Raw genomic sequence first — 25,580 nt, 5'->3', positions numbered from 1 at the left:
CTTATACAATACCTATTTAAATCTGGGTTTAGGATAAAGTATCCCTTCCCCAGTTGAGGACAGACGAGATGGATAGCGGCAGCTCTAGTTTAGGCTTAAACTTTCAGGACATGTGCCACAGCAGCTGCAATAACTGCCTGAGGAAGAAAAGCAATGGTCCAGTGATTCTTAAAATAGAATTTGGGAAGCCTAAGTTCAAAGGCTTGCTATGCCACAGATAGGTTCCTGTGAGATGTCAGCTATGCCTGTAAACTGATGATGAATCGAGCACTCTGGATTTCAAGCAAAAGCTTAACAAAAACTGGAAAGCACTCACATACTGTGATCGTATAGCTACATCAGAGAGCCTCAGAGGGGACTCACAAGGCTCAGGTGATTATCGTTCACCTAATGCTGATCCTCCGAAGGTGGCACAAGAGCAGGGCGATGGAGGTTGCTGCAGGAGCGCTTCTCCCGCTTTCTAAAAGCAAATAACACACATTAGATTGTGATAAACCAGGCTCCAGTCTCCCAAGTTTGCTAACCGGGAGCTTGTGCTGGATTTGGACGCTGCCTGCCATTTGTTGGCTTCCAAGCACCTATTCTGTGTTTGCTGGTACCACCGTGTGGCGAAGGGAAGGAATAGGCTGTTAATCAAAGCGGTTAATGAGATAAAACAGCGCTGCACAAATCCCCGAGTCCACTGGGCTGTGGCAAGGAGGTACCACGAAGCTGCCAAATCCAGCCTGCCCCTGCCAATGTGCCTCACATCCAGCTTACTTTTGAAACCATGGGTATTTTTTGCAAGAGAAATTAATTCGGTATCAATGGAATTTTCCTTCCTTGATTTCTGCAGGGCTTGCCAACACAGAAGCTAATTTGATCGTGGTATGGCAGGGAAACCTGGGCATCTTGAACCAGGCTGCAGTCCAAGAAAACCTATTCACCGAACACCCACAACAGAGTAACAATCTCTGCTATTATCTCAAGTAAGAAGGAAATTACGAGAAAAACTAATTTAATTGCCTAAGTTTACAATCAGTCCTCAGGCTAGACTCAGAACCCCTAATATATGTACATTCAGTTCTTATACTGAAAGAACACTTATTTCCGTCAACAATAAGCACTGAGATACCACTTTATGAGAATAAAGGCACACAAAATCTCCTGTCTGGGCAATGCTAAAATAGTAATCTAGTGTAACTAGATTAATAGTAATCTAATAGTAACTCCTCTCTTCCTTCATGACTGCCATGCACCCTCACCTCTGCACAGCAACTGTGACCAACAAGCTTGAGAGTCGGGGAGAGCTGTTGCCTGGAGGGAAATTTGTTAAAAATCCAAAAGTAAACTCAGTGGGATAATTCAGTAAGATAAAACGAAAACCACAATCAAATCTGTTTAGAAGGGGAAACCTAGAATGTTTGGGGTTTAAGTAGCCAGTAGCAAAATACAGTCTTCCAGTACCTGCAAGTGCTTTGGAAGGTGAAGCGACAAGACGTTACACACCTGGGTCATCTGCTGCTCCTGTAGGACCATTCCTCCTACATTCCCTTAGTACTTTCTCCAGGCTGGTTTTATGTACTTAAGGCAGTGAAATGTTCTGGCTCAGAAGCCTTAATGCATTTTAATAGATCTCACATTTAGGAAGTTTTCCCTGATGTTTTCTGTTGCTGTTTCTTCTGCCACACCATAGATTTTTCTGGCATGCTAAAAATTCCCTATGCAAGAAGATGGTTAAAAACCAGAAAGATTGTCAAGATAGTTTTTTAAAAAAAGCCCAGCCTTCCATATCAGAAGTCTTCCTAAGGCCAACTTACTAAAGCGCTTTACTGGTCGGCATCTCCTCCTCATTGCCTTCTGTCAAACTTTACTCAGAATCAGCTCCCCCTGTGCCATCTCCTTCCCATCCCTTGCAAATGAGGATGGGCTCGCATTGTAAATTGTGAGTTTAACTATACCTCCATTTCATCCCTATGAACTGCAGGATAAGGACCCATTTCTCAGAAATTATAGCCAGCAATATTAGTCCCTGGGCATGGCATTACCATATCTGGGATGATTTAGGGACAATGGAATCCCTGTGCCATCAAGCTAGGCGATTCTTCTGACACAGATGAACCTGCAACTCAATATTCACTGTGTGCGCTCACTGAAATTTAGTCCTTTTTCCTTCCTTGCTCCTTTTCATACCCACTCATGGCAGAGCTCAGCCGATGCAAGGAGTATACTGTCACTTCTTCCAAATTTAACTGAGCTCTGCGAATGCAAGATGAAAACTGCTGCAGGAGGAAATTTTCCTGAAACTCAGAACTGTTAATCCAAGGGCATTGCACTGGGAGGAGCAGGGACGTGTTGCTCTCAGGGAGTCCTCCCAACATGATCTAGTTCACTTGTTCTCATGTTTTTTTAACCCAATCCACTTTCACTTGAAAGTAAAAACACAGTTGGGGTAAAGGTGGTTCTGTAGGATTACGGTAAACGACCCACTGGCCTGCAACTAGCTCACATTAACTTCTACTCGGTTTTAATCGTCCCTTAGTACACCGCTTTTGGGGAGTCCAGAGACTTTGCTCTATCATTTCTCAGTAATCTAAATGTTCTTAAGAGCCCAGCAGAAAACCTCACGTATTAGGGAAACAAGAATCATCCACAGGCTCCACTGGAAGCCTGCCAAAGGTTTCAGCTCCGTTAAGAACTCGGCCATTCTTTGCAATCTTACCTATTAAGAGGCAAATAAATTATAACAGCAGTTTGGGTCTATTTCCCAGACAATTTGTGCTGAAATTAATAAACTGAGAAACAATTTAGTGGCATAGCCACTAATTTTACATGGATTTAAACCATACTGGTACACAACTTACTTCTTCAAGGCCTGATAAGGAACACTGAACCTACTCATTTGCCTTTTTATTGTCAGCGGTGACTTTCTGGATGCGGCCGTTCCCCTTTGCATATAAGCAGCTGCAACTCCGAATAACAGATTCCCCTGGCATATTGCATCAGGCTTCTGCTTCATTGTACGTTTCTTGTGCAAGTCAAGTTTTTCTGTAAGAGGATGGGTAAAATGAAGGTGGGAAAGGTATCAGACAGGAGAACAAGAAAAATTACTATGTAAATTGACAGTGAATGTTCAGAACTGGGGTAATTAGTAGAAAGACAAAAAGCTTTCGTGTCTTATTTTAAGTACAGGACACATCCAACGTACCCCGCACTGCCTAACAGCCTAGCACAGCTTTCAAGACATACAGTAACCACCTAAAATGAGGTGATACAGCTGTCGAAACAGTACCAGCATCCCAGCTTGCTTACCCTTCCAAAATGTCATTGCTGGTCCTCAAGATATCAACATTTGAGAAGGACTGAAGAATAGTGGACAACAAACAGAGGATGATGTCTTCCACAACAGACAAATTCCTAGATAGGATACTTGAGCAAAGCCTAGGAATGCAACCGAGCGCTGACAGCACTATTTGTCTCTACACCTAGTACTTGCATTTTTACCTAAAGTTAGTGCAACCCACGGTCCTTTCTAATCATCAGCTGCAAGCCAGAACTGGTGTTGTGCATTCCCAGGAGTTTTTTTTAACACTTGAATTCTCAGCTTGATTTACAATAGGATGCTCTCTGTATTTTAAGTTGGAAAACAATTGCGCATTACCGCCTAGCACTGGTACCCTGCAACAGGAGATCATTGGGTATTTTTCACGTTAGCTTTGTTTCCATCAAACACTGGTGGTCGCCGCGTTTTCTAAGCTCAAATAGGACAAAACACACACTAATGCAAAGACCACCTGACAGGCCAGCTTTTTAAATGTACCCAGCAGCATAAATCACATTCCCAGACGATACACAGAGACAATTTTCCATGTAAAACGATTACGATTTAACAGAAAAACTTATTTTTAGCTTAAGGCTTTCTGGCAGCTGGAGATGCAGATTTGTGGCTATTCTAACCACTAAACATGCATGGATTGCAGCACAGCATTGCCTGCTCTTTAGCTTTTAATTTATAGAACTAATTAGTTGGATTTACTGTCTTTAGCATTGCTTACCCTCTATTTGCTTAAAGAGAAATAGATGAACCCTGCATGTCAAATCAAGCCCAACAGGCCAATAACTCCAGCACAAGGGCATGTCCAGTGGGAAACACCTTAGATGTAGCAAGAGGTTCAAATCTTGCAGCACCGAATATATGTGTCGCTTATGACACAGAGAAGACAGGCAGAACCCTCACCTAGCCAAGACGCAGATCATCCAGGGGGGTTAAAACTTCTTTAGCAGCTTTTATATGTATGGAGGTGAGGGGACGTTCCGATCAGCAAGTAGATTTCAGACCAGGATGAAGGAAAATAGAAGAGTTTTGTAGCAAAATTGAAAGCATCAATACTTTCCAAAGCATATTATAGCATCAGCATGAAGTAAGGTGTGGCAAAGACATTAAGGCAGTCGATTCAGTACATCCAAGATATAACGAGGTTTGGAAGTTCACTGGTTAGTAGTAAGATAGCATGGCTGAGGAACTACAGAGAAACTTACGTGGCAGTTACCACATAAAATCATCATTTTCCTGCCTGGCTGGAGAAAATGTCCCGTACAGTAACACGCAGGACAGCAACACACAGTTTAGACTTCTAGGTATTGAAAGGATCAAGTAATAGTTAAGCAGCAAGTTCTTCAACAAAAAGCAACCCTGCAATTACACTTTATTAGCAGTACTTTATTTAATGACTAGGGGATGAAGAGACCTTCCAACCACAAAGATGTTCGCAGAGAACACCACAGCATTCCAGCTGGCAACGCGGGCAGCTGCAACCCGGTCAAAACCCAGTTCATCTGGAACTGCTTGTTGTCTTTGTAGAAGCCCAACAACATACAGCTCTATGAATGCAAAGTAGGCTATTTCAAAATTTCTGGTTTTAAAACATTTAATTAAAATATTATTTTAATGTGATGATAATTACATTATTACTATTGGCGGAAATCCCCACTTCACCGCCCAGAGAGCGCTTACAGCATCACCCACGCTGTGACCAAGTCTCAGACCATTCCACAGCCTCAAGGCTCATCTCCCTCCCTCCGATACTTCAAAATTCAGCCTCATTGGGAAATGCAGAGTTCAACCCCACCATCAGCCCTCTCAGCTCTTGCTCCCTACGAGTTTTTTTCCGCAGGACAGGGTAGAGCAAAGCAGAGCAATGTCACAGCACCGTAACAGCCTTTTTCTTGTAAATCCTTGACTCGCTTTCTGCTTTGCCCTGACATCTCAACCCCACACATGACGTCCCAGGGCTTCTCACAAGCCGCATCGCTTGAAGAACACCCTGGACAGTCAACAACCTCTTTTCCCTGTTCCCGCTGCCAGGGAGCTGCAGCCTTTCAGCAGCTGCATCCTACTGCTCGGTTGCTCAAGCAAGTTGTCAGTGTTTTTATTGGCCGTTTCTAAGCTGCTGCTTCTGGGTGGGGTATACGTGAGATTATTAAACGTTATTTTTCTTACATTTGCGAGGGCAAATATAAGGCGTACCAGCTATGATAATGCAACACGGAAAAGTAGTTCATATTGGTGCATTTCAAACTGGCTGTTTTCTGTACATCCAGCCATTCCAGAATACTTCTAGCACTCCAGACACCAAAAATTTCTTTTTGTGAAACTCTGCCCTGTTCATTTTCATTGGATTCCCTCTGAAAACAGCACAGGTTGAAACAGGTCACTGAACTTAATCAAGAACAGACACAAGTCCCAGGAAAGGCCAAGCAGAGATGGAAAAAATATTCCATCTGAGAAAGTTACTGAAGGAGACATTTACACATTAGGGTTTTTGGTTTGGCACTGCTCTATAGTGTAAGTAGTGACTATAAAAATGGTGCATTTTTACTCAACAAATCTTGTTTCCTGCTTAGTCACTACCACAGCGAAGCCTGTATTTCATTAGCAGAAGCAACATTATTCAAGCTTAAGTGCAGAAATCTAACACATAATCAGTTTTATGGAGCTAGTTCTGGTTTCACTACCAAGAAAAGCTTACCTAAATTTGTTTTTTGCCACAGCGACTGCAAGACTGCTGTAATTCTTCCCCCTTTTGTATAGCACTACTTTTTAGACAATAACGAAGATAATGTATCCCAGTAGATTCACTTATGTGCTCCATGTTGGGCCTCCTAGTAAGCCAAGAGTTTCAAAACCTCCTGCAGCGATCTAGCTTTTAGGTAAGGAAACCTCGCTTTTCACTTGTGAATTAAGACTGAATTAATTATCTGAATTAAGATGCTTGAAACAAATTCTTGGCCATTAGCAAAACATTGCCTAAATACAAACGCACACATGTACACAGCAAGTATTCTTCTGACATTAACCACATTAGAGATGAAGGAAAGGCAAGAGAAATTAGAAAGGCATTAAGAACAGTCCAAGCCAAACCGTATCCAGCTTTATTAAAGGTACTTTTCATAAACAATCATGGTAATTTAGGCAGGACATGGGCTACAATCTGCAACATTTTACAACAACTGTCAAACTCCCCTCCCTTCAAGGACTACCAAAACGTAAAAGTTGCTATAAAACTGAAGAATCTTCATTTCATACTTGTGGAGGGAAAAGTTTAGAGTGAGGGTGGACACTTTCACATTTAGCATGTTGTTTAACAACTGTTCACAAACCTACCCTGACTTTTAGAGGAAAAAAATTAAAATGCAGGTTTCTTAATCTGAAGATCCACAATATAAAAGAGGAAGTGCAGCTCCTTTTAGAGCCATTATATCCCAAATTAGACACCAGAAGCCCGGATCACCTGACAATGCATTTAGAGTGGTAAGTCCCAAAATGCCATTTTTGCCGTATTTCGGAGTGATAGGCTCTAGGCAAACAACGAGGACGTGAAAGGAAATACAGAGGGCATTACAAACTGCCGTTTTGAAGTCGGCAACAGGCATCTTGGGAGCTTCCATATTCACTCGGATGCAATTCACAGAACTTAACAGACGTGCAGCATGAAGGAATCCCTTCCTCCTCTATTCAGGAAGAGCCCTTCTTCCAAAAACTGGGGGACCAGGAAAACTTTTCTTATTAAAATTTAGATTCCGAGAAATAGACTAAGTGACATTTGTCCCCACTGCCCCCCCTCAAAACACAACAACGAAGCGGTCTGTGTGCTAACAACATAGCTTAAAAAAAAGTAAAACAAAATTCTGCATTGTTATAAAACTTGATAAAAAATAGTATTTCAAACTGTACAGTCACCAGAAGTACACAGTTATCAAAAATTCACACATTTTACTTGGCTTCACCAGCACCTTCGGCTTTCTGTGCCTAAAAGAAAAAGGGGAACCAGTCAACATACACAACACACTTGCACCAAACAACCAATAACTCATTTTTCTAAATAGCAGTTCTCTGAACAGAAGAAATCTTACCTGGGCTGCACCACCGTCATTTTTAACAAAATGAAATCTAACATTTGAAGTACCGTAAAAGGCAACCTGAAGTTGCTTTATTACGTGCAAACTTCAGGCATTTTCAGAACAAGGCAGAACAGTAACTTTCACGTGGCAACTTCAACTAGCGAACAGACAACTTTAACTCCTTACCAACCAAGCAACACTCCCCCCCCCCCCGCATCTGTAGATGTGTTGTTACTGTCATAAGCAACAAGTCTAAATAATCAAGCAATAATTCCTCTTCATTAGCGCAAGCCCAGACCTGTCTATGTTTGATATGGAAAAAAAATAATTTGCTGATGTAAGACAAGCTGCCAGACCCACTGTTATACCTGGTCTGTTTTGGCATCTCCGTTTTCTGCAGGGTTGTTTCCCTCCTTGCCAGCATCAGCTTTCCCCTTCTTTCCCTTGGGCAACTTCTCGCTCTTCTGTAAACGTAAGATGACATACACCATTACAATTACCAACATCCAGTCATTAAGCCACAAGAATCCAAAAACTAGAATGGTAAAAACCAACATTGGATGTTGGCCCAAAAAGAATGCAACACACAAATGTTTGCATGTTTAAGAGATCGACGGCAACTGTGAAGAGTCTTCACTTCGGTAGTTTTTACGCAAATTTTGTAAAATTCAAAAGTTTTCAGTACAACTTTATAGAAGTGACAATGCAGCTTAATTTCATCGCTACGTATGCTGTTACTCAAAGTTTTATTACTTATTACTAGACAAATCTAAACCTCGTAACCCATTTACCTCTCAATAATAGTGCCAACTGACACAACAACTTACCTTTGGAGCTGCCTTTTTAGGTTTAGGCTCTGGCTTCGGAGGAGCAGGCTTCTGTAAGCGAGAAAACCCCCTTCTGTTATTCAAATTATTTTAAGAGAAACATACTACTTCTTAAAAACATTCAACCTAAATAGTTTAGTTGTAAGAAAGCAAATCAACACATTTGAAACCGAAACTCTCAATTTGTCAATTATTCTATCACTCCCATAGCACCATGCAAAGGGGCAGTTTGTTAAGCCAGTAACTTTCTTGCAACTGAACAACGCGTCTCTCCAAAATACCTACAAATCTCACACAGATGCAGCACCCGATATTCAAGCTTAAAACTACAAAGCGTTATAACATCTCAGCTCAACAAGAGAATACTCACAGCAGATAACCTCGCCGATCTCCGTTGTGGCTGTTTAAAAAGAAAAATGATTGGATTTAATGTGATGGAATATGAACTCTCAGCACCTCATAAAGTAACTCTCATTTCAAAAGAGTAAAATCTCAGAACGTTGCAGTTTTTAGTTCCCTTTTTCCCCATTCTCAAGAAACATGAAACTATCTCATTTAAATCGCTACTAATAGCTAACAATACTTAAGCAGACTTTTCACAGTTAAGGTTAAAAGACAGTTAATACTTCGAAAAGTCAGAATCCATTAAGACCAACCCTTCCCCTGCTCCCCAGTTCTTTATTTTGATGAAGTTAAGCCTCATCTTCCAACGCAAACACTTTATGATCCAACTTTCTCAAAATGTTGAACTTCTTACCTCATCCTTAACTTTGGCCTTATCGCCCTTGGTATCTCCTTCAGCCTAGGGCGTGAAACATAAGTCACAAGTTAAGGGGAGGCACGCTCAGCCCCCATACCCGCACGAGCCGTTATTTTTAATCCCCCCCCCCCCATCTGCAAAGGAAACATTTCCAACCCGCTCCCGAGGGGTGCCGGGCCTTCACCGCGCCTCGGGCCAGCAGGCCTCCCCCCACCTGCCCCTCGGCGCCGGTAGACCGGACGGCCCGGCCGCGGACAGCGTTCCGGAGACCGCCGAGATTCGGGGAAAGGCTGAAGGTACCGGCGGGGCCGGGATAGCAGCCCCTCCATCGTGGGATTCCCGGACAAACCGCCGGACCGGGGCGGAAACCCCCACACAGACCCACCCCACAGCGGGGCGGGAGCACACACCACCCCCGAGGATGAGGGGGCTGCGTGTGTGTGTGGGGGGGAAACGGCGCTGCCCCTTCAGGGAGGCCCCGGTCCCGCCCACGGCTGCCCCCGTGGGGCGGCGGTTTTGGCGGCAAAGCAGCCCGGGCGCCAGCAGCGCGGCCGCTTCCCGCCCTTTCCCGCCCTACCGGCGCTCCCCTCCCCTCCCCCTCTCCCTCCTCCTCCTCCTCACCCCGACCTCCCGCCAAAACCAACCGGATCGGACCGGCGCCGCTCACCGCGCCCCTCCCCTCTCTCTCCCTCTCTCCTCACAGGGCCCCCCGCGGCCGTTAAGCAACCCCCGCCCCCCCTCCACGCGCGCGCGGCCGGTAACGGTCTCCGCGCCGCCCCGCCCCCACCCCCGCGCCCGTTGGGGACTCGCGCGCGCCACCTCGCAACCGTTACCGCCCCGAAGCGGGGGGGGGAAAGAGAGAAAGGAGGGGGGGGGGAAATGAGCGCGTAGTCCCGCCTCCCCCTTCCACAGGCACGGGCCGCAAAGGGAGAAAGAAGAAGCGGGGGGGGGGCGCGGCGGGAAGGTAGGCCCCTCCGGCGGAGAGGGGCGCGGTGAGGCGGCTCGGTCCGGCGGCGCCACGTACCTTTCTCTTCGGCATGGCTCCGGGCGTGTTGTGTATATGTGTGTGTGTGAGGGAGAGAGGAGCTCGGCTGGGCGGCGTGAGGGGGCGGAGGGAGAAGGCGGAGGAAGGGGGCGGGTGGGGGGAGCCGGGCGCGTTCGGTCCGGGGCGGCGGCGAGAAGCAGGGGAGGGAGTGAGGGGTGGGGGTAGGGGGGGGGATTGGGGGTGGGGGGGGGGGCGGGAGGGGAGGGGAGGGGGGGAAAAAAAAAAAAAAAAAAAAAGGAGTAGGACCGGCTGTCTGCGCGGTGCGGGCGGCGCGGCGGGGCTGCCTCCCGGCTGGCTCCGCTGGCTCCCGACCCCACTAATTTGAATCGGGTGTTTATAAAGTTTTATATAGAGCCGGACGCGGCCCAACCGGTTCCAGCCGGATCCCCACCGCCCCGCTTGCCCATTGGCCCGCCGAGGTCACGTGGGGTGGGGCCAGGCGGGGAGGGAGGGGGATGGCGAATGGGGGGGGGGGGCGCCGCCGCTGAGGAGGTGGCGCGCGCGCAAGTGGGCCTTGCGGGCCCCCCCCCCCCTTTCCCTCCGCCTTCCCGCGCGCCTGCCCGCAGAGCTCCGCGGGCGGGAAACACTGAGGGGGGGGGTGGGTGTAAAAAAAAAAAAAAAAAGGGTAAAAAAGGAGAAAAGCAGCAATGCAAAAAGGCGGCGGGGCCTGCCTGGGCGCGGGGGAACGCGGCCGCTCCCCGCTCGGGGAAGGGGACACGACGACACCTGCCCCCCCCCCCCCCGGCCTTTTTTTCCTCCGCGGGGAGCTGCAACCCCCCCCCGCCTCACGGGGCGCGCAGGGCTGCGCGGTGCAGCGCGCAGGTGAGCGGAGCTGTTCGTTCAGCACCAGGCGCACCTCCCGCTGCCGCGGGGGACCCTCCGCACCGGCGGAGGATGGCGAGTACGGCAGACAGCTAGCCAGCCAGCCATCCCCCCCACCCCCGAGGGCTGGGGGGGGGGGGGGCAGCGGGACGAGGTGGAGAGGCAGCTGCAGGTCTGGGAAATCAACGTTTAGTAGTTTTTTCCTGTAAAAATAAAGAAATAAATAAAATAAAAATGGGAGATGGGGAGAGTTATATCCAAAAGAGAAGTAAAGGAGAGAGTGAGGCAGTGGTAAAATGAAAGAGCAAGAAAAAAAAAATATATCAAAATGCAAGAAAATTACACTAAAACAATTCACACAGGTGCCCGCTACTTAAGTGACTTGTAAAGTTGGGCTCCTTCCAAACAGGGCCATTTCTCACACCTGCATACAGGCACAGCCCATTTGCTACACATCCAATTACAAGATTCATTGTGCCCCAAACTTTTCACCTTTTAATTGAACCTCATCCAAAAACACACCCCCAGGAGCACACTTCCCCTCCACCCCACTCCTTCCCTCCCCAGGTAATCTCTCAGGCTTTTTAAGACCTCAGCTGCAAGAAGAGCACATTTTTTCCAGTCTTGCTGGAATTTTTCACATCTTCACTATCTAAACATGAATTAGGGAAGTTAAAGTCTCACTGGAAGAAGCTTATAGCTCTGCTTCCACAACTGTCACAAAGACTGACTGGAAACATGCACCCCTGAAACTCAAGAGTTTGCCTGTATAATGTACACCCATCCTCTAATGGAGCAAGGCTTAAAGAAAGTTGGTATTTTACTGGAGGAACTGATGCAGGTGGAATAAACAAACTGTCAGGTAACACAAGCCTTTTTCCACTCCTCAAAGGACTGACTTTTTCTCCTCCCCTACTACAGCAATGGCTTTTATAAAAGCGATTAAAACTCCTACAAGCCTTTTGTAAACCAGATCCTTCAATTGCCACACCTGCAACAGTACTATTACTGTGTGAAAAACCACCACTGCAGCTTTGGTCACCTGTATCATCATAACACAACTGAACACACACCCCCCCCCCCCCCCAGGCAAAAATACATTCCCAGGTAGAAGACAGTCTCCCCATCAGCCTGGCAAAGCAGACTGAAGAGTGCTCCATCTCATGGAGAGTAAACTATTTCCACAGACAGCTTTCTGAAATGTGAAGACAGGGAAAATAAAATAACAGCAAAAGACATTTAAAATCGACAGCTCCCATCATCTCGGCACACTTATCCAAACTACTGTTTGCTACTTACGCAAGAGGAGGTACGTGCACGGAACTTCATTCGGGCAAGCCTCAGGATATCAGCAAATTGCTCACACTAGACTGTAAAAAGAACACAGCCTTCACATCATTTCCAGTCTAACAGGAATCAGATGAGGAGTCTGTCACAGGTTAAACAATATTATATTAGACCTGGATGCCAACTTCATTACACCTTAGAATAAGAAGCTCTATGTACTTTTAAACGTTCAGCTTATTTTTAAAGTAAGTTTGGTATGAATATGCTTTATTCACGATTTGACAATGTAGTTACCCTCTTCGCAATCACATTCAAAGTGCTGAGTCTGCAGCACTTACAAGTCTTTTAAATCTGCATTTTCTAGTTTTCACCTGGAGGTAAAAAAGAACACTTTAAAAACAGCAATAGTTGGTAGTGCTGCACCTGTGTGTGCATCAGAAACAAAAAATCAAGACATTTTCTGTTATTTTGACTATGGGGACGGAAACCAGGAGAAATAAGAGACAGAAACAATCTTCCAAATTAGCTAGTCCATCTCCCCACCAATGGAAAATTGAGAACACCACTCCACAGCTGCTCTGGCCACTCCCATTAAAATCAGCTCAATAGCCTTTCTAAACCATTTTGGCTGGGGTCAGAGGTCGGTTTTGGCTACTGTATTCCTGAACTAAGCCCACCCTCAATTCCCTGGAAACAGGACTTTAAGTCATAGCTCTAGAGAGGTCTCGGAGCAATTTGGCATACTGTATCCGTCACCTGGTTTTAGCTAACTTCTGTTCCTTTTTAAGCCATGAAGTTAATTCCCAACCAATCCTTTTTCCTTGCCTGCTCAGAGCCTTTCCTAAGCACAGTCAGTCTGTTCCAACACCAGCATCTTCGGCATTTGGGTTTCCCCCACATACACTGCTCAGAAGGGATCACAGGACCTGGCAAAGCTTCGGAGTACCTTTTTTTCTTTCTGGCAAGGCTGACAACACCTCGCTTTAGCTCTTTGGAAGCCAAGAGCAGATACATCAAAACCAGCAGAGTAAGGTGGGGAAAAGACAAGATGACATCATGAAATAGGCAGTGGGGAATATCTCTGCCACCGCTTGGCACAGGGCTCCCTTCTAGACCAGGAATAGTCCTCTCCCTACAGAAAGCAAGGCTCCCCTTATGGGACAGCAGAGGAAATCTCAACAGAAGATTCACTACTGCAAAGCCATGGAAGGAATTCAAGTTCAGACTGATTTAACAGGACTGAATTGGTTTGCCTGGGCCGGTTCATGAGGAGTCAAACAGAAATGGAGGCTCATTTTAGTTAACTTCTTGTCACCAAAACACCCAGGCCTGTAAAGTGCCAAGCAGCAGAGATACGGCAGGGTGCATGTATTCTCCATCACCAGGGGCAGGGAGGCGAGACAGAAGGACGGCATTACCTTCCTCAGCAGCATTCACAGAACTAGAAAGGTTCACAGTACTCTGTCCCTGCCCTCAGACAGAGCCAGCGGGGACGTAAAGTCCTATAGCAGCCCTGCATCCCCACTGCAGAACCACACCGAGTAAATTCCTCTGGGCAGCAGCTGTTCCCTGTAACCCAGTTAAAAATTGTCTTCCCAAGAACAACCCAGCACCTATGTCATGCAGACACCGTACACAATCTTTCAAAGAAGTCCGCTCTCTTGTGCTCTAGTGCCTGTAGAAAGCCCTGGATTCTCTCTTCCCGCATGGCGGTGCATTTCTGCAACAGTGTCCGTCGACGCCGAGAGTCTCCGTGGGACGCAAACCCCTCCTGCTGCAGCTTCTTTGTCACATAAGCCTGATCCCTTTCCATCTGTTGTCGCCTCCTTTCCTCCATGTAGGAGTCTCTGGCCTTCTAGAGTGAAAAGCAGTAGAGCGTTAGCACTTTACCAGGCCTTTCAGCTCTTCTGTGGTACAGATGCAAGGCAGCACAGGTTATGGAAGAAATAGCCTCTGCTTGGCCATCAATCTGCAGGTTAAATGAAGGGTGGCTCTGTGTGCACCTCCTCCACTTTGAGGCAGCCTGCTTGATTGGTTATAAAAAAATACAGGGATATCCTTCTGGACCTTCTCCCCAAGACACACGTTTGCTCACAGCATTAGCTCCTAGTTAAAATAGATAAAGGTCACGACAGATTGTGGAAAAACCCTCAGATACTGGAATCAGAGAGGAACAGCATACAAGCGGACTTCTAAAACACAACCTATCCCTGCCAGTGTCATCACAGAATCTTTGATCCTATTCACGTGGCAGCTGAAAGGTTTTAGAGGATTCAGAACAATGATTTATGGGACAATTCTTTGAGCAGATGATCAGGTATTGAGCTAATCAGCTTCAGCGTAAAAGCATGAGTGGGCTCAGCATTCCCAAATGCCTGTGATCTGATAACGTACCGGCTCGAGACACAGCAGGATGGGCAGGAGAAAGGTAAAGGCAGTAGCTATCCTTGCCTACCCTTCAAGTATTTTAAATATTTTTGCAGAACGTCACTTTTGGATTTCTTCTTATTGCACATATCCTAGCCTGCAGCCTCCAACAGCAAAACCACATCTGCATGCAGGAATATTAAGCTTTCATTTTTAGAAAGAGTAAAACTGGTCACCGTGACATAACCTGACACACACACACACACTTAGGAAGTGCTGGCCTTTCAAACAAGCAAGAAGAAATAATTATTCTAATGAGAGCCTGACTCACTCTTCACCACACTTTCTCTGCGCCCAAGTCAGTAGTCTGTGCTCTGGCACTGTAAATTAGCTTTTGTTGTGCTGGGAACGAGAGTAGAAATATCCCTAACTACAGAAAGCCCACTGAATGGACAGCACTCCGCTGCTGTAGCTCTGCTTATTTGAAATGCAAAGATCATCAGCCAGTTCAGCATAAGACTTCCACCCTTGAACAAAGTAGAATTCTGTCTATTCACCAGAAGAGACTCGGCATGACCCCTTCCATAGGGCAGGCTTGCCAACCAACATCTGCATTCTCTTCCCAGGTCTACCATGTACCAAAAGGAGGTTATAGCTGATCCTGGGACTAAGTGGTGAGCAACAACCAGCTAGCAGACTCCCTTGAGCAGCAGGCTGTCTGGAAAATGAAGAAGATGGCCATTAAACGTGATGCTGAGTTGATGGAAGGAGAATATCTTTTGTCAAATACCTCCAACTCAAGTTTTTTTTTTATGTACCTTGTCAAACCTTCTATCCCGCTGTCTATCCACACCGTAACTGCCTCCCGTGTACTTAACACAGCAGCACTCTCCCAAAGTAGACACAGCTGCTGTAACATATTCTGGCTTCTCAGCAAGTCAACCCCCTAGCCCCACCATCCTCACTGACAAGCAACCCTTCCACCAAGGTAATTTGTTTCAAGAGCTCCAGATATTTTCAGCTTTCAAGATCACCTCTTTCAAATGCAAAAAAACCCAGCTCCTAAATCTCAGCAGTTCCTTTGACTGAGAAGTCCTCCATTCAGCACAATTGGGCTGCACCCCTTGAAAAAAAGAGCAGCCTTATCTACTGCAAAGTGGGTCTTACAGCAAGAAAACTGACCAAAGAACAAATCTGGATTATAAGAAACCTTGATTATAGCATAGCATGATCACATAGAGCCACAAACAAGAACTAAGAAAAGACAAGACTAGCTAGGAACAGAAGCAGCATTTGTTACCCATCAGAAAGTAGCACTAGGAGCACAGTCAGAACAGTGACCTTACTGTTCAGTACTGTTCAAGACAGAAGCAAAGCTAATGTCCATGACAAACACTACTGCCTTTTTGCTTTCTTCTTCATGCAGAAGGTGAATTGCCATTAGTTGTATTAATACAACGAATTGCTGGTAGGAAAAGGACAGACTTGGGGCAGAAATAGGAATAAAAGAGGTTAAGGATGTGGAGAATTTGGATGCTTCCAGACTGACTGGACCTGATGAAATTCACCCATAACCACGACTGTCTATAATCTCTTTGACAACTCTCAGAGGTGATCAAGGTCTCTGAAGGTAGAAAGGGCAATATAATGCCTGTCTTTAACAAAAGAGGACCCAAATAATTAAGGAACGACACACTCAGCAACCAGATACGGTGGAGGTAAGAGCCACCACACTAAGTTCCTCCTCCTACCAGTTATTGCTGTCTTGGTGCTACAAGCTGCTGCTACCCAGATTTCCCCATCAAGAGCTCCAGCTCCTGGGCTTGTTTTGCTTAAAAATAGCCAGATTACTAAATCACTACTAAGTTGGCCAGATTTATCTGAACCAGGTCAGGGAGAGCTCACAACAACAAATCTAAGAGGAGAGGAACAATGACAGCGAGCAATAGGAACAATCTCTTCAGTAGGCACATCTGGACCCACCAGAAAGAGGACACTTGTCCACAGTCCCACAGCTCAGGCAGCCTCACTTCAGCTCCCAGAAAGGAAACTCTAAACCCACTTGTTACAACCCTAAAAACAATGGCAGAGTTAGAGGAAGAGCACACAAATTCTCCCTGCTCATTCCAGAGCAAACTCAGCAGTCTTTGCTTAAGCCACTGATGCTGCGGTTTGAGTTAACTGGCTGATTTTACCCCATAGCAAACTAGGAGTGCTTACTTGTTCTGTCCTGTCAGCCGAGGAGTGGGGACAGATACTTCCAGCTGGTAGAATGAGCAATGAGTAATAGAGACAGTGGTGACTTCAGATACTTCAGGTATTCCTGAAAGTACAGGAGTCTGTCCACACACTAAGATGTTGTAACAAGCCACATGGGTACAGGAAAAGCAGCACACCTGGCATTATCTGCTACTGAAACAAGATCTTAACTAACCACACTAAATGAACAATTCCTCTGTTCCTACTTTGCACGCTTTCACCTGATCTCCAGCACATTGCTGTGCAGGTAACGTGCTGTGTTGAGCTTTCCATCTCCCTAAGGCTCCCTTACCTGTAAAGCACTGTAGTTCATCTGGAACCGAAGGATAGCCTCACACAAGTTCCAAAAGGAATATTCTGGCCACAAGACTGACTGAAACACCAGGCATGAATGGGATGTCTGCAGAAAGCAAGATCACCAACAATTTAATCATCTAGAGAGGGAAAAGTCATCAAGATGCAGCTCTGTTGGTCAAACTATGCCAGTTTCCCCACAAAGACTTTACCTAGGCTGTGTTATCAGATTCTATTCAAAATGAAATAAATACCAGCCAGGAGAGTTTGACATTGCACAATGCAGGGTCTTTCTAATTAGTTTTTAATGCTGGGACACTAGTCATCCACTCCTGCAAAGATACCAGCAGAATTCTTTCTAATGCTATGTTGGTCTTCACAGAGGTATTTTTAATAGCTTAAGCATCACATACTTATAACAAAACTAAAATAGCAACACTGGACTACCAAAGGCTGAGTTAAGGGAATAACAGATGAACTGAGGATCAGGACATGACATTTAAGCCATTCATCAAATGGCATCTCGTGATATTTCGTACTGCCCACTCATGCCATTTAACTGCTTAATGAATCTAAGAGTTGTGGTGCGCTGAAGATATTCTAGAGCTGAAAGATGCAAGCTTTCAAGTTAAAACCTATTTTTGCCATCAAGTTCCTCAAAGTTTCAGGTAAATGTGTTCCTATGACCATTACTACAAAATCTAACATGTAAAAAAACCCCCACTCTTAAAATTGTAATGCTACAGAAAATCTTAGCGTCAATTCTATACAAAAAACCACCATAAGGATATTTTCTTTGACATCAGAGAATCATGCTGAAAGCACAATTTCCTCCTACTTTGGGGCTATCAGGACACACACAATTGCTAGCAAAGGGAAATTTGCACTAACGCTCTGGCATGTGAGCTGGCGGAGTGGAAGCGCAGGCACACATTCTCCTCTGCTGCTTCTGCTGTAATCCACGGCATGGGAGAGGGGCACCACGCCAGCCAGACTCACAGAGCACTGACTTCCTCAGTAGTGCTTCACCAGTTACAGGCTCAGTCTCCAAGGCATCTCTGCCAGGACTACCACCAAGAGGAGCAAGCAAAATGTTAGTTCGCAGCATTGACACCCATCCAGGGTATACATGTGCCCAAAAATACAGGGAGGAGAGGGAGATGCCTTGGTAGGCAACCGCAACTCAGGCCAGACAACTTCTGTGAACTTGCCAATTAAATAACTTGGAGTGGGAACATTTGATGTGGTTGCTTAAAGGCAGTTGGGTTTTGGCTCCAAACTGTACGTGTAAAACAAAATGTTAGCTTTAAGCAAAGCAGCTCGACTCAAATGTTCTCCTGCAAAGTTTGGGCTACAAACAAGTCAATATTGCCTAGCACAGGAGAAAGAGAAATGGAAGCAGCTTTAGATACCGTAACTGCAAATACATGAACTTTATACACCTTAAGAACTTACTATGTTTTAGCTTAACAGCCTAGTCATGCTGATTTGACTTTGCCATCCTTAGAACCTGTCTTGCAGGGTCTCATTTCATTATGAAAGTCAAATACACTTCTGAAATTGTGACAAGTCAGGCACATACATTACATGTACATTACAGGGTTACGCCTCCAACACCTACAGCTGACATATGACAAACACCTCTCCCAGGAATCTAGAAATCCTTCTTGGGATTTCCTCATCCCAGGAAACATATGGCCAGGTTAAATTAATCAAAGCCAGCAATTTACCAATAAGATGAGGAATTAGCTAAATGTGAGAAGTGGAGCAAAAGGATGAGCAATTCATAATTTCCTTGACTGTTGTCAGCTAGACTAATTTGTGATTTCTTATTAAGTGTTTTCAGGATGATACAATTTCAGACTTGTGCTGCAAGGTATTTTAGGCAATCACAGAACTGCAAGAAACAGATTCCTCAGAGGTGCCCAAGCACTCAGTCCATCCAAAAAGTTACCTAACCCTGGCAAAGAAAGTTTAAGAGCCCTTATGTCAGCTCATGCCTGGAGCCAGTAGAACACCCTCCGATGCAAAAATGGAGTATTTCAAGGAGAAAACAAAGACTTTACCTGCCAGAGCAAGAAATCACTCAAACGAACCTCTCCAGAGGTTCGAATCAGGAGGTCTGGGTCAGGGGAGTTGTTGGTGTACAGACACTTATCAAGCAACGATTCAGACACATCACTACGAAAGACAGATGCATCTTATTAAGATCACTTTCCTGACCCAATAGAGGTGGCACTACTACTAAATCAGAATTACTGAGGTTTTTTTTTTATAAACACAGGACTGCAGATTAAATCTGGGCAGTGGAGCTGTACCACAGCCAGTCATCAACTTGCTTCTGATGGACACTGCTGTCTGCTCCACAGGCTATTTCAAACACTCTTTCAGCCCCCAGAGCATCCCCCCGCGTGCTCTGTGAAACATAATACAGTGGTGGAACCAGACTGTGAGGACTTCCATCTGGAGCAGAGAGCAGAGTGCTAACTACTCCATCTCCTCCAGGGTGGAGGAACAGTACAGTATTCATGATTCATCTGTTGTTTGACCTCATAGCTAAGACTGCCAGCCAAGCAGCCAATTGTTGTGGCATAAAAAAATCTGCCTTCACATTTAAACTAACTTAAGACACAGACCTAATTTCTCTTCTGTCTTGGTTGTGTATCTATCACCATGGTAACTGAAATAATAAAAACCAAACATTGCATAGTAACTTTAAGTCATTTGTTCCAGTCATACTGGTTTAACAAGATCTATTTAAAAGCCACTTGGCTTCTGAGAGGTTACTAATAAAGCGTAGGTGGTAAGACAGGCAGTCTTCATCTACGAAGCCTCACACAGAAAGACAAGAGTTACCTGGGTTCGAGCAGTCCTTGTTCTACCCCCCATGCCATCTCCCTGACAGCATTGCTGATTTCATGTCTTGATGTGTATGCAAAGCAGACATTTAGAAAGCATCTGAAAAGAGGAGAAAGATGTAAAAGACTAACCTAAGGAAGGTCCAGTAGATGACAGAGAGAAGAATACCTACAGCAGTTATGTGTGCTTGTAGAACAAAGAAAAAAAAAAATAAAAGGTGTAGCATGTCTGCCAAGTCTCAGCCTTCAGGTAGGAGAGGAAGATGTGAGGTACCAGCTACTTTAAACTGTGTGTTACTTACTTGTTGTAGTTCCTAGTTGCCAGCACAGCTTGGGCAATCAGCTCCTGAATATCCAAGGGCAGAAGTGGCAGGTCCCCAAGGACACGGATACACACACCATGCTTCTTCAAGCTCTCCCTACACCCAACAACAAGAGTGAGGACTACAGAAAACAGATCAGTCTCTACTGCACAAGTGCCACGTTTGCCTTGCGTAACATCCACCAAATGAAAACAACAGGCATAGCTTCAACAAAGCTGGGAATTAGAAAAAGGCAAAATGACCAGATGTTTTTCAGGTGTTGAAAGCTGGCTTAGATTTCATCATCCCAAACCACTGCATAAAGGGAAACTGATCATTCCCCATACAAGTTCCTGAGGTACAGACATAATCAAAGGACTAGAAAATGATCACAGATTAGGCATTCCTACCTGAAGTTACGAAAATCCACATGGAAAACAGAATACAACTATAGACTCTGGGCACCTCTAACTAATCAAAAATTAAGATGACTAACGGTCACCCACAGAGCAGCACAACTACTTTCTGGTGTAAGGAAAGATTAACATATTGGTGAGGGTGGGATAGAGGTGGTGGAGTGAACATCAGATGAAATAGGAAATCATCCACGCCTGCCATAGCATTATTCTGAGTAGACAGGACATCCCATGGGATCTTACAGGTTCCTGCTGCTGTCTGTCTGACGCTACACACTCCCTGACGAAGGGCTGCATTGGGCAGAAAGCAGGGAAATGGCCTCTTTGAATCACAACGTACTGCAGTGCTTAGATAGCCCTGATCTTCCCAAATTCTACTAGCCCACACACACCATCCTCTCCCTCCCACTCTTCCAGCTGCATTCCCTCACTGCCTTTCAAATTTACTTCAACCAGATAAGGACCCCTTCCATGCACCGCTCTTCACACCAGTCAGGCATGGGGAAACAAACATATCCACTGAGCAACAGGGCACTGTAACACCACTCCCTGCTCACTCAAACCTGTACTAGTTCCATCTACAAGCAATACATGAACTAGTTCTCCAACTCCAACAAGTGACTTAACACACCATGTGCCTGTAAGCAAAAGTCTCAAGTTACTGCAAAGCAAGTTGCTGAGCTAAACTCTGATCTGCCAAGAATACTGTGACACAATTTAAGACAAGGCTTTGATACTTCATGAAAGCAAGGCATCTAGCACCCTAGTGCTAAGCAGGAATTTCTAATTGTGCTGTGCTTATCTGAAAGGTGTACTGTCCCAACTGTTTGGATGGGATTGATGCACATTAAGCCATAGGATACAGACACAAATCTGGTGTGCGGCGGGACTGTGCGTGCTCGGGTGCTGTACAGCCCATCCAGGTAGGCAGAGCCCCTCAACACAAATCTCTGGCTGGAGGTAGGTGGAGAACAGGTTCCTTCATTGAATCCATTTTCACAACTTCCAACATCCCTGTTCTGCCTCTTAATCATGTTCTGCTTTAGTTCTACCCTGTGGGATACAGACATGAGGGGATTCTTACTGTTCTTCCAGTAGGCGGCTAAATTTCTGTCTTGCCAGATCCATTAGTCCATCCACCTCCTCCTTGGAGCGTTTAAAGTTCTCAATACTAAAGGCATAAACAGTGACCTCCCGAATGCCCAGATTCAAGCACCACCGTAGTGTCTGCAGGAAGACAAAATTTAATGGAAAACAAAAGTCAGACAAGCAGACTCAGACGATCAGACAGGTCAGCAAGACACAGCTTATCCACTGCTAAAACCTTCCTGTCTTTTCCCACTATCCTGAGACTGGATCAAAAGACACAACCATCAAGAGCTGACAATGAAACCCACTTGATGAGAATTTCAGATTCATTTTAAAGAACAGGAGAAAAATAAGGAAGTGAATCCACAACAGATTTGGGTCTAATCCACCCAGGGAAAGCACTTCTTGTAGAAAACATTATATAATACTGTACCTTTCAAAACCTTTTCAGAGAAATTCAACCTGTTTCACAGAATTAAAAGCTTCAAGATCTGCAAGGCAGATATTTTAATCGAGTGTAAAACTGAGGGGAAAAAAATAGCTTACTAGAATGACTCTGCAAAATAACAGGAAGAGTGAGGAGCTGAAGTTGGGTACTCTGATGACTAACATCAGCTCCAACCACAGGCCTGACTCCAGTGAAGAAAAGGAACACAATACACCAGTCAAGCGGTAAACACAGCCAGCTGGTGAACACAGCTGAAACTTTCAACACATAACTTCAAGGCAGCAAACATCCCACCTGTGCCAGCTTATCAAAGCCTTGCGAATGCCCCTGCTGTCTTTCCACATGACACTTTTGGGCATAACGGCGATTGCCATCCATGATGAAGGCAACATGCTTGGGCATTGGACCTGCCTAGAAAATAAGGACAAACAAAACAGACCAGAAAGCAAACAGCCAAGCTGGTTCTCTTGCATCGCAGAGAGTTTAGTCCCACTGTTCCTGGCTGCACTGCCTATTTGTAGGAGTGCAGCTCGTATCTGCCAGCTTCAAATCTGAAGCTGGAAAGAGTAAGATGCTAATTACCTCTTTGTTGATCCCAGTTTAGGCTCTCTAAAAAGCCTGTCAGTATGGACAATTGCCTAAACTGAAAAGCAACTTTGCCCTCCTCATTTCTTTCGTGTGACAGAGAACTAGTACTCAGGAGAGAGAGCAGCACTGCCCAGCTACCTCTCTGCAGCCACGGGGGAGAGTGCACACAGTTTTACACTGCCGTAACTGTAAGTATTCTTTATTTCAGAGTTCAAGGGCATTTTCACAGACACAATTAAGTTAAGAGAAAACAAAATCAGTCATGAGACTTTCCCCCACTTAAGAGGAGTATTCCTTTCCACTGACCTCATTAGGTCTGCACAGATCCTTTTGCGAGAAGGACAGCATCACCAGTCTCAAGACTCTGCTGAGCAAGGGTAGAATTTTCCTGGAACTGGTGAGTTATTCTTCTAATCAAGAGAAACTCAGTTTAATTTCTTAGACTCATAATCCGACCATCTTGCTTCTCTCCCTCCTTCTTGTGCCCTGCCTTCATCAGCAAGGGCACAAAACACAGAAGCCTGGGAGTATAAGCTCGTTATTGGCAACCACTGCCTACAGCCCTCCTCATTTGCAAGACTAAGCTTAAGTAATTTTCCATTCCCAGATGCTGTTTAGGAATGTATATCCAGTGCCAGCATTAATATGTACCCTTGCTAGCAACACTACCTTTCTAGAACAGAGCAGTCACAGAGACAGTTCCACTCTGAACCCTGATGAACCTGTCAATTCTTTAGCACAGGTAACCAAATTAATTCCTTACCTTAATGATGTTGGCACAAAATCTCTCTATGATGGTCAGCTCGCCCTCTCTGATCCACGACATGTTTTACCGGGAGCTCCTTTTCTTTTTCAATGGGAAGATGAAAATAAAGGGGTTAGAAGTACAGAAGATTCTGTCTGAGCCCAAAGCAATGCAACAAACCATCACCTTGGAAAAATAAGCTTTGCCTAGCTGCTTTGGAGCCCTTTTTATCACCTGTGCAAGTACTTCAATAAGCAGACAATGGGGGAGCTCAGAAATGACCTCTGGAATTTTCCAGATGTACATCATCAGAGTAGATTCTGCACTAGCTGGTAGCAAGAAAAAACATTACTGCTTCTTCCAGCCAAACTAGCTGGTGAGTTAGTAGAGGCCTACAATTTGGGCTACCACCAGGCGAGTCACAGGGTGGCAGCAGTGCAAACTGACCTTCGATGCTTTTGTGTTGGAGTTGTTGGAAATCCTTCAAATGAAGCAACCACCTACATCACCGACTACCCTGCACTTGCATCGCCACTGATAGTTCTTTTCCCTTACAGACTCTGGAGCTGTAAAAATATTGGGTTTTTTACCACATTATTTGCACATCGAATACTAAGATCTGGCTTGAGCTAACAAGACACAAGAGTCTGCTGAACTTCCGTGCTAATCTTCAATTCTCTCAGCTAGGAACCCTGAGAGACATGGGCAAAGCAGCTACGAAGAGAGAGCTGTGGGGGCAACGGTCCAGATCCAACCACTTGGTACCCACCTAGGGACCGAAGCAGATTCAAATTACACCAACTGCATTAATTTTCCGTATGGGCCTTCGCTGCCTCTTCCCTCAGGAAGGGATGTCTAGCCACAGATGCAGCCACAGAACATTAAGGCAAGAACTGCTGAACCTCGGGCTCTGTTAGTAAAGCTCTTAATGCTCTCCTTGAATAGCTCAGGCTGAAAACACACCCTCTTCCAATGCCACCTTTGGCTGTTAACAGCAATCAATCTTTCACATACCATTTCACACGGTCATCTTAAAAAAAAATAAGCTACACAAGGAAGCCCCTCGTCTATAAGCCAGGGCCAGAGCACCAGAAAGGCCATGACTCTCTCAGGCCCACACCGGCTGGGTGCAGCCAGCACCGGCCGCTCTCTCCGGGACGCGGCTCTCCTTCCCGACGGCCTGGCTGCCACCCACCGCCGAGCAGCGAGCAGACGCGGAGGAGAAGACGAAAAGGACACCCAGACCACCGCCGCCACCCCCGGTTCTCCCCCCGGTGCCCGCCCGTTACCTCGCCCGGCGGCGCCGCCTCAGCCTCCCCCAGAGGGTGACGTGCCCTTCCGCCTGCGTCACCCGCCGGCGCCCAGGGCGGGAAGCGCGCGCAGGCGCCAAGCGCCGCGGGGGTGGGGCTCGTGCGCATGCGCGGGGAGGCCGCTCTGTGGTGGAGTGAGGCGGGATGGGGGGGGGGACGGGCAGCCGTGGCTGGGAGGTTAACGGGGGGTGGGAGGGCTGCAGAGGGGCCAGGGCGGTTCTAGAGGGGGGGTTACAGGCCGATGGTAGGGCAGAGGGGGTTGTGGAGCGAGGGGGCCGTGCCAGAGTTGGGGTGGCCTAGTGCAATTGGGGTGTTGGTGGGTGAAGGCAAGCTGGCAGGGGCCGTGGGGATAGGTGGGGTACGGGGTGAGGCGGCTGCAGGATGGTAGCGAGGCCTAGGGTGGTTGATGGGGGGGCTGGAAGCTTGGTCAGGCTGGTTGTCAGATGCAAATTGAGGCAGCTGTGGGGTACCCCAGTTCCCAGCACTGCCCTTCCCCCCCATTTTGGGGTACCCCGGTTCCCAGCACTGCCCCCCCCATTTTGGGGTACCCCAGTTCCCAGCACTGCCCTTCCCCCCCATTTTGGGGTACCCCAGTTCCCAGCACTGCCCTTCCCCCCCATTTTGGGGTACCCCAGTTCCCAGCACTGTCCTTCCCCCCCATTTTGGGGTACCCCGGTTCCCAGCACTGCCCCCCCCATTTTGGGGTACCCCAGTTCCCAGCACTGCCCTTCCCCCCCATTTTGGGGTACCCCGGTTCCCAGCACTGTGTCGTCCCCCCCATTT

General features: G+C 46.3%; 2 protein-coding genes across 5 annotated transcripts; both read right to left on the bottom strand.

The window, feature by feature from the left end:
• Positions 1–6,383: 6,383 nt before the first annotated feature.
• On the bottom strand, positions 6,384–10,147 carry HMGN2 (high mobility group nucleosomal binding domain 2). The gene is made up of 6 exons (XM_069803215.1): positions 9,992–10,147; positions 8,965–9,009; positions 8,578–8,607; positions 8,208–8,258; positions 7,749–7,844; positions 6,384–7,288 (listed from the first exon to the last, which is right to left on the bottom strand). Exons 1-6 carry the CDS (start codon positions 10,004–10,006, stop codon positions 7,253–7,255), a joined length of 273 nt encoding a protein of 90 aa, XP_069659316.1. The 5' UTR covers positions 10,007–10,147; the 3' UTR covers positions 6,384–7,252.
• Positions 10,148–11,915: 1,768 nt separating this feature from the next.
• Positions 11,916–24,888, bottom strand: DHDDS (dehydrodolichyl diphosphate synthase subunit). 4 transcript variants are annotated; one of them, XM_069803211.1, is made up of 9 exons: positions 24,777–24,888; positions 23,506–23,589; positions 22,449–22,565; positions 21,702–21,844; positions 20,202–20,318; positions 19,898–19,999; positions 19,108–19,222; positions 17,040–17,147; positions 11,916–13,976 (listed from the first exon to the last, which is right to left on the bottom strand). In XM_069803211.1, the coding sequence occupies exons 2-9, from the start codon at positions 23,566–23,568 to the stop codon at positions 13,740–13,742; spliced, it is 1,002 nt and encodes a 333-aa protein (XP_069659312.1). In that variant the 5' UTR covers positions 23,569–23,589; positions 24,777–24,888; the 3' UTR covers positions 11,916–13,739. The 4 variants fall into 4 exon arrangements, with proteins under 4 accessions (XP_069659312.1, XP_069659313.1, XP_009910991.1 ...); XM_069803212.1 differs by having other exon boundaries at positions 23,506–23,584; positions 24,777–24,850; XM_009912689.2 differs by lacking the exon at positions 24,777–24,888 and adding an exon at positions 23,935–24,053.
• Positions 24,889–25,580: the final 692 nt, after the last annotated feature.

This window comes from Haliaeetus albicilla, chromosome 16 (assembly GCF_947461875.1).
Source record: "Haliaeetus albicilla chromosome 16, bHalAlb1.1, whole genome shotgun sequence".
Taxonomy (NCBI): domain Eukaryota; kingdom Metazoa; phylum Chordata; class Aves; order Accipitriformes; family Accipitridae; genus Haliaeetus; species Haliaeetus albicilla.
This window is presented reverse-complemented; position numbering and strand designations above follow the sequence as displayed.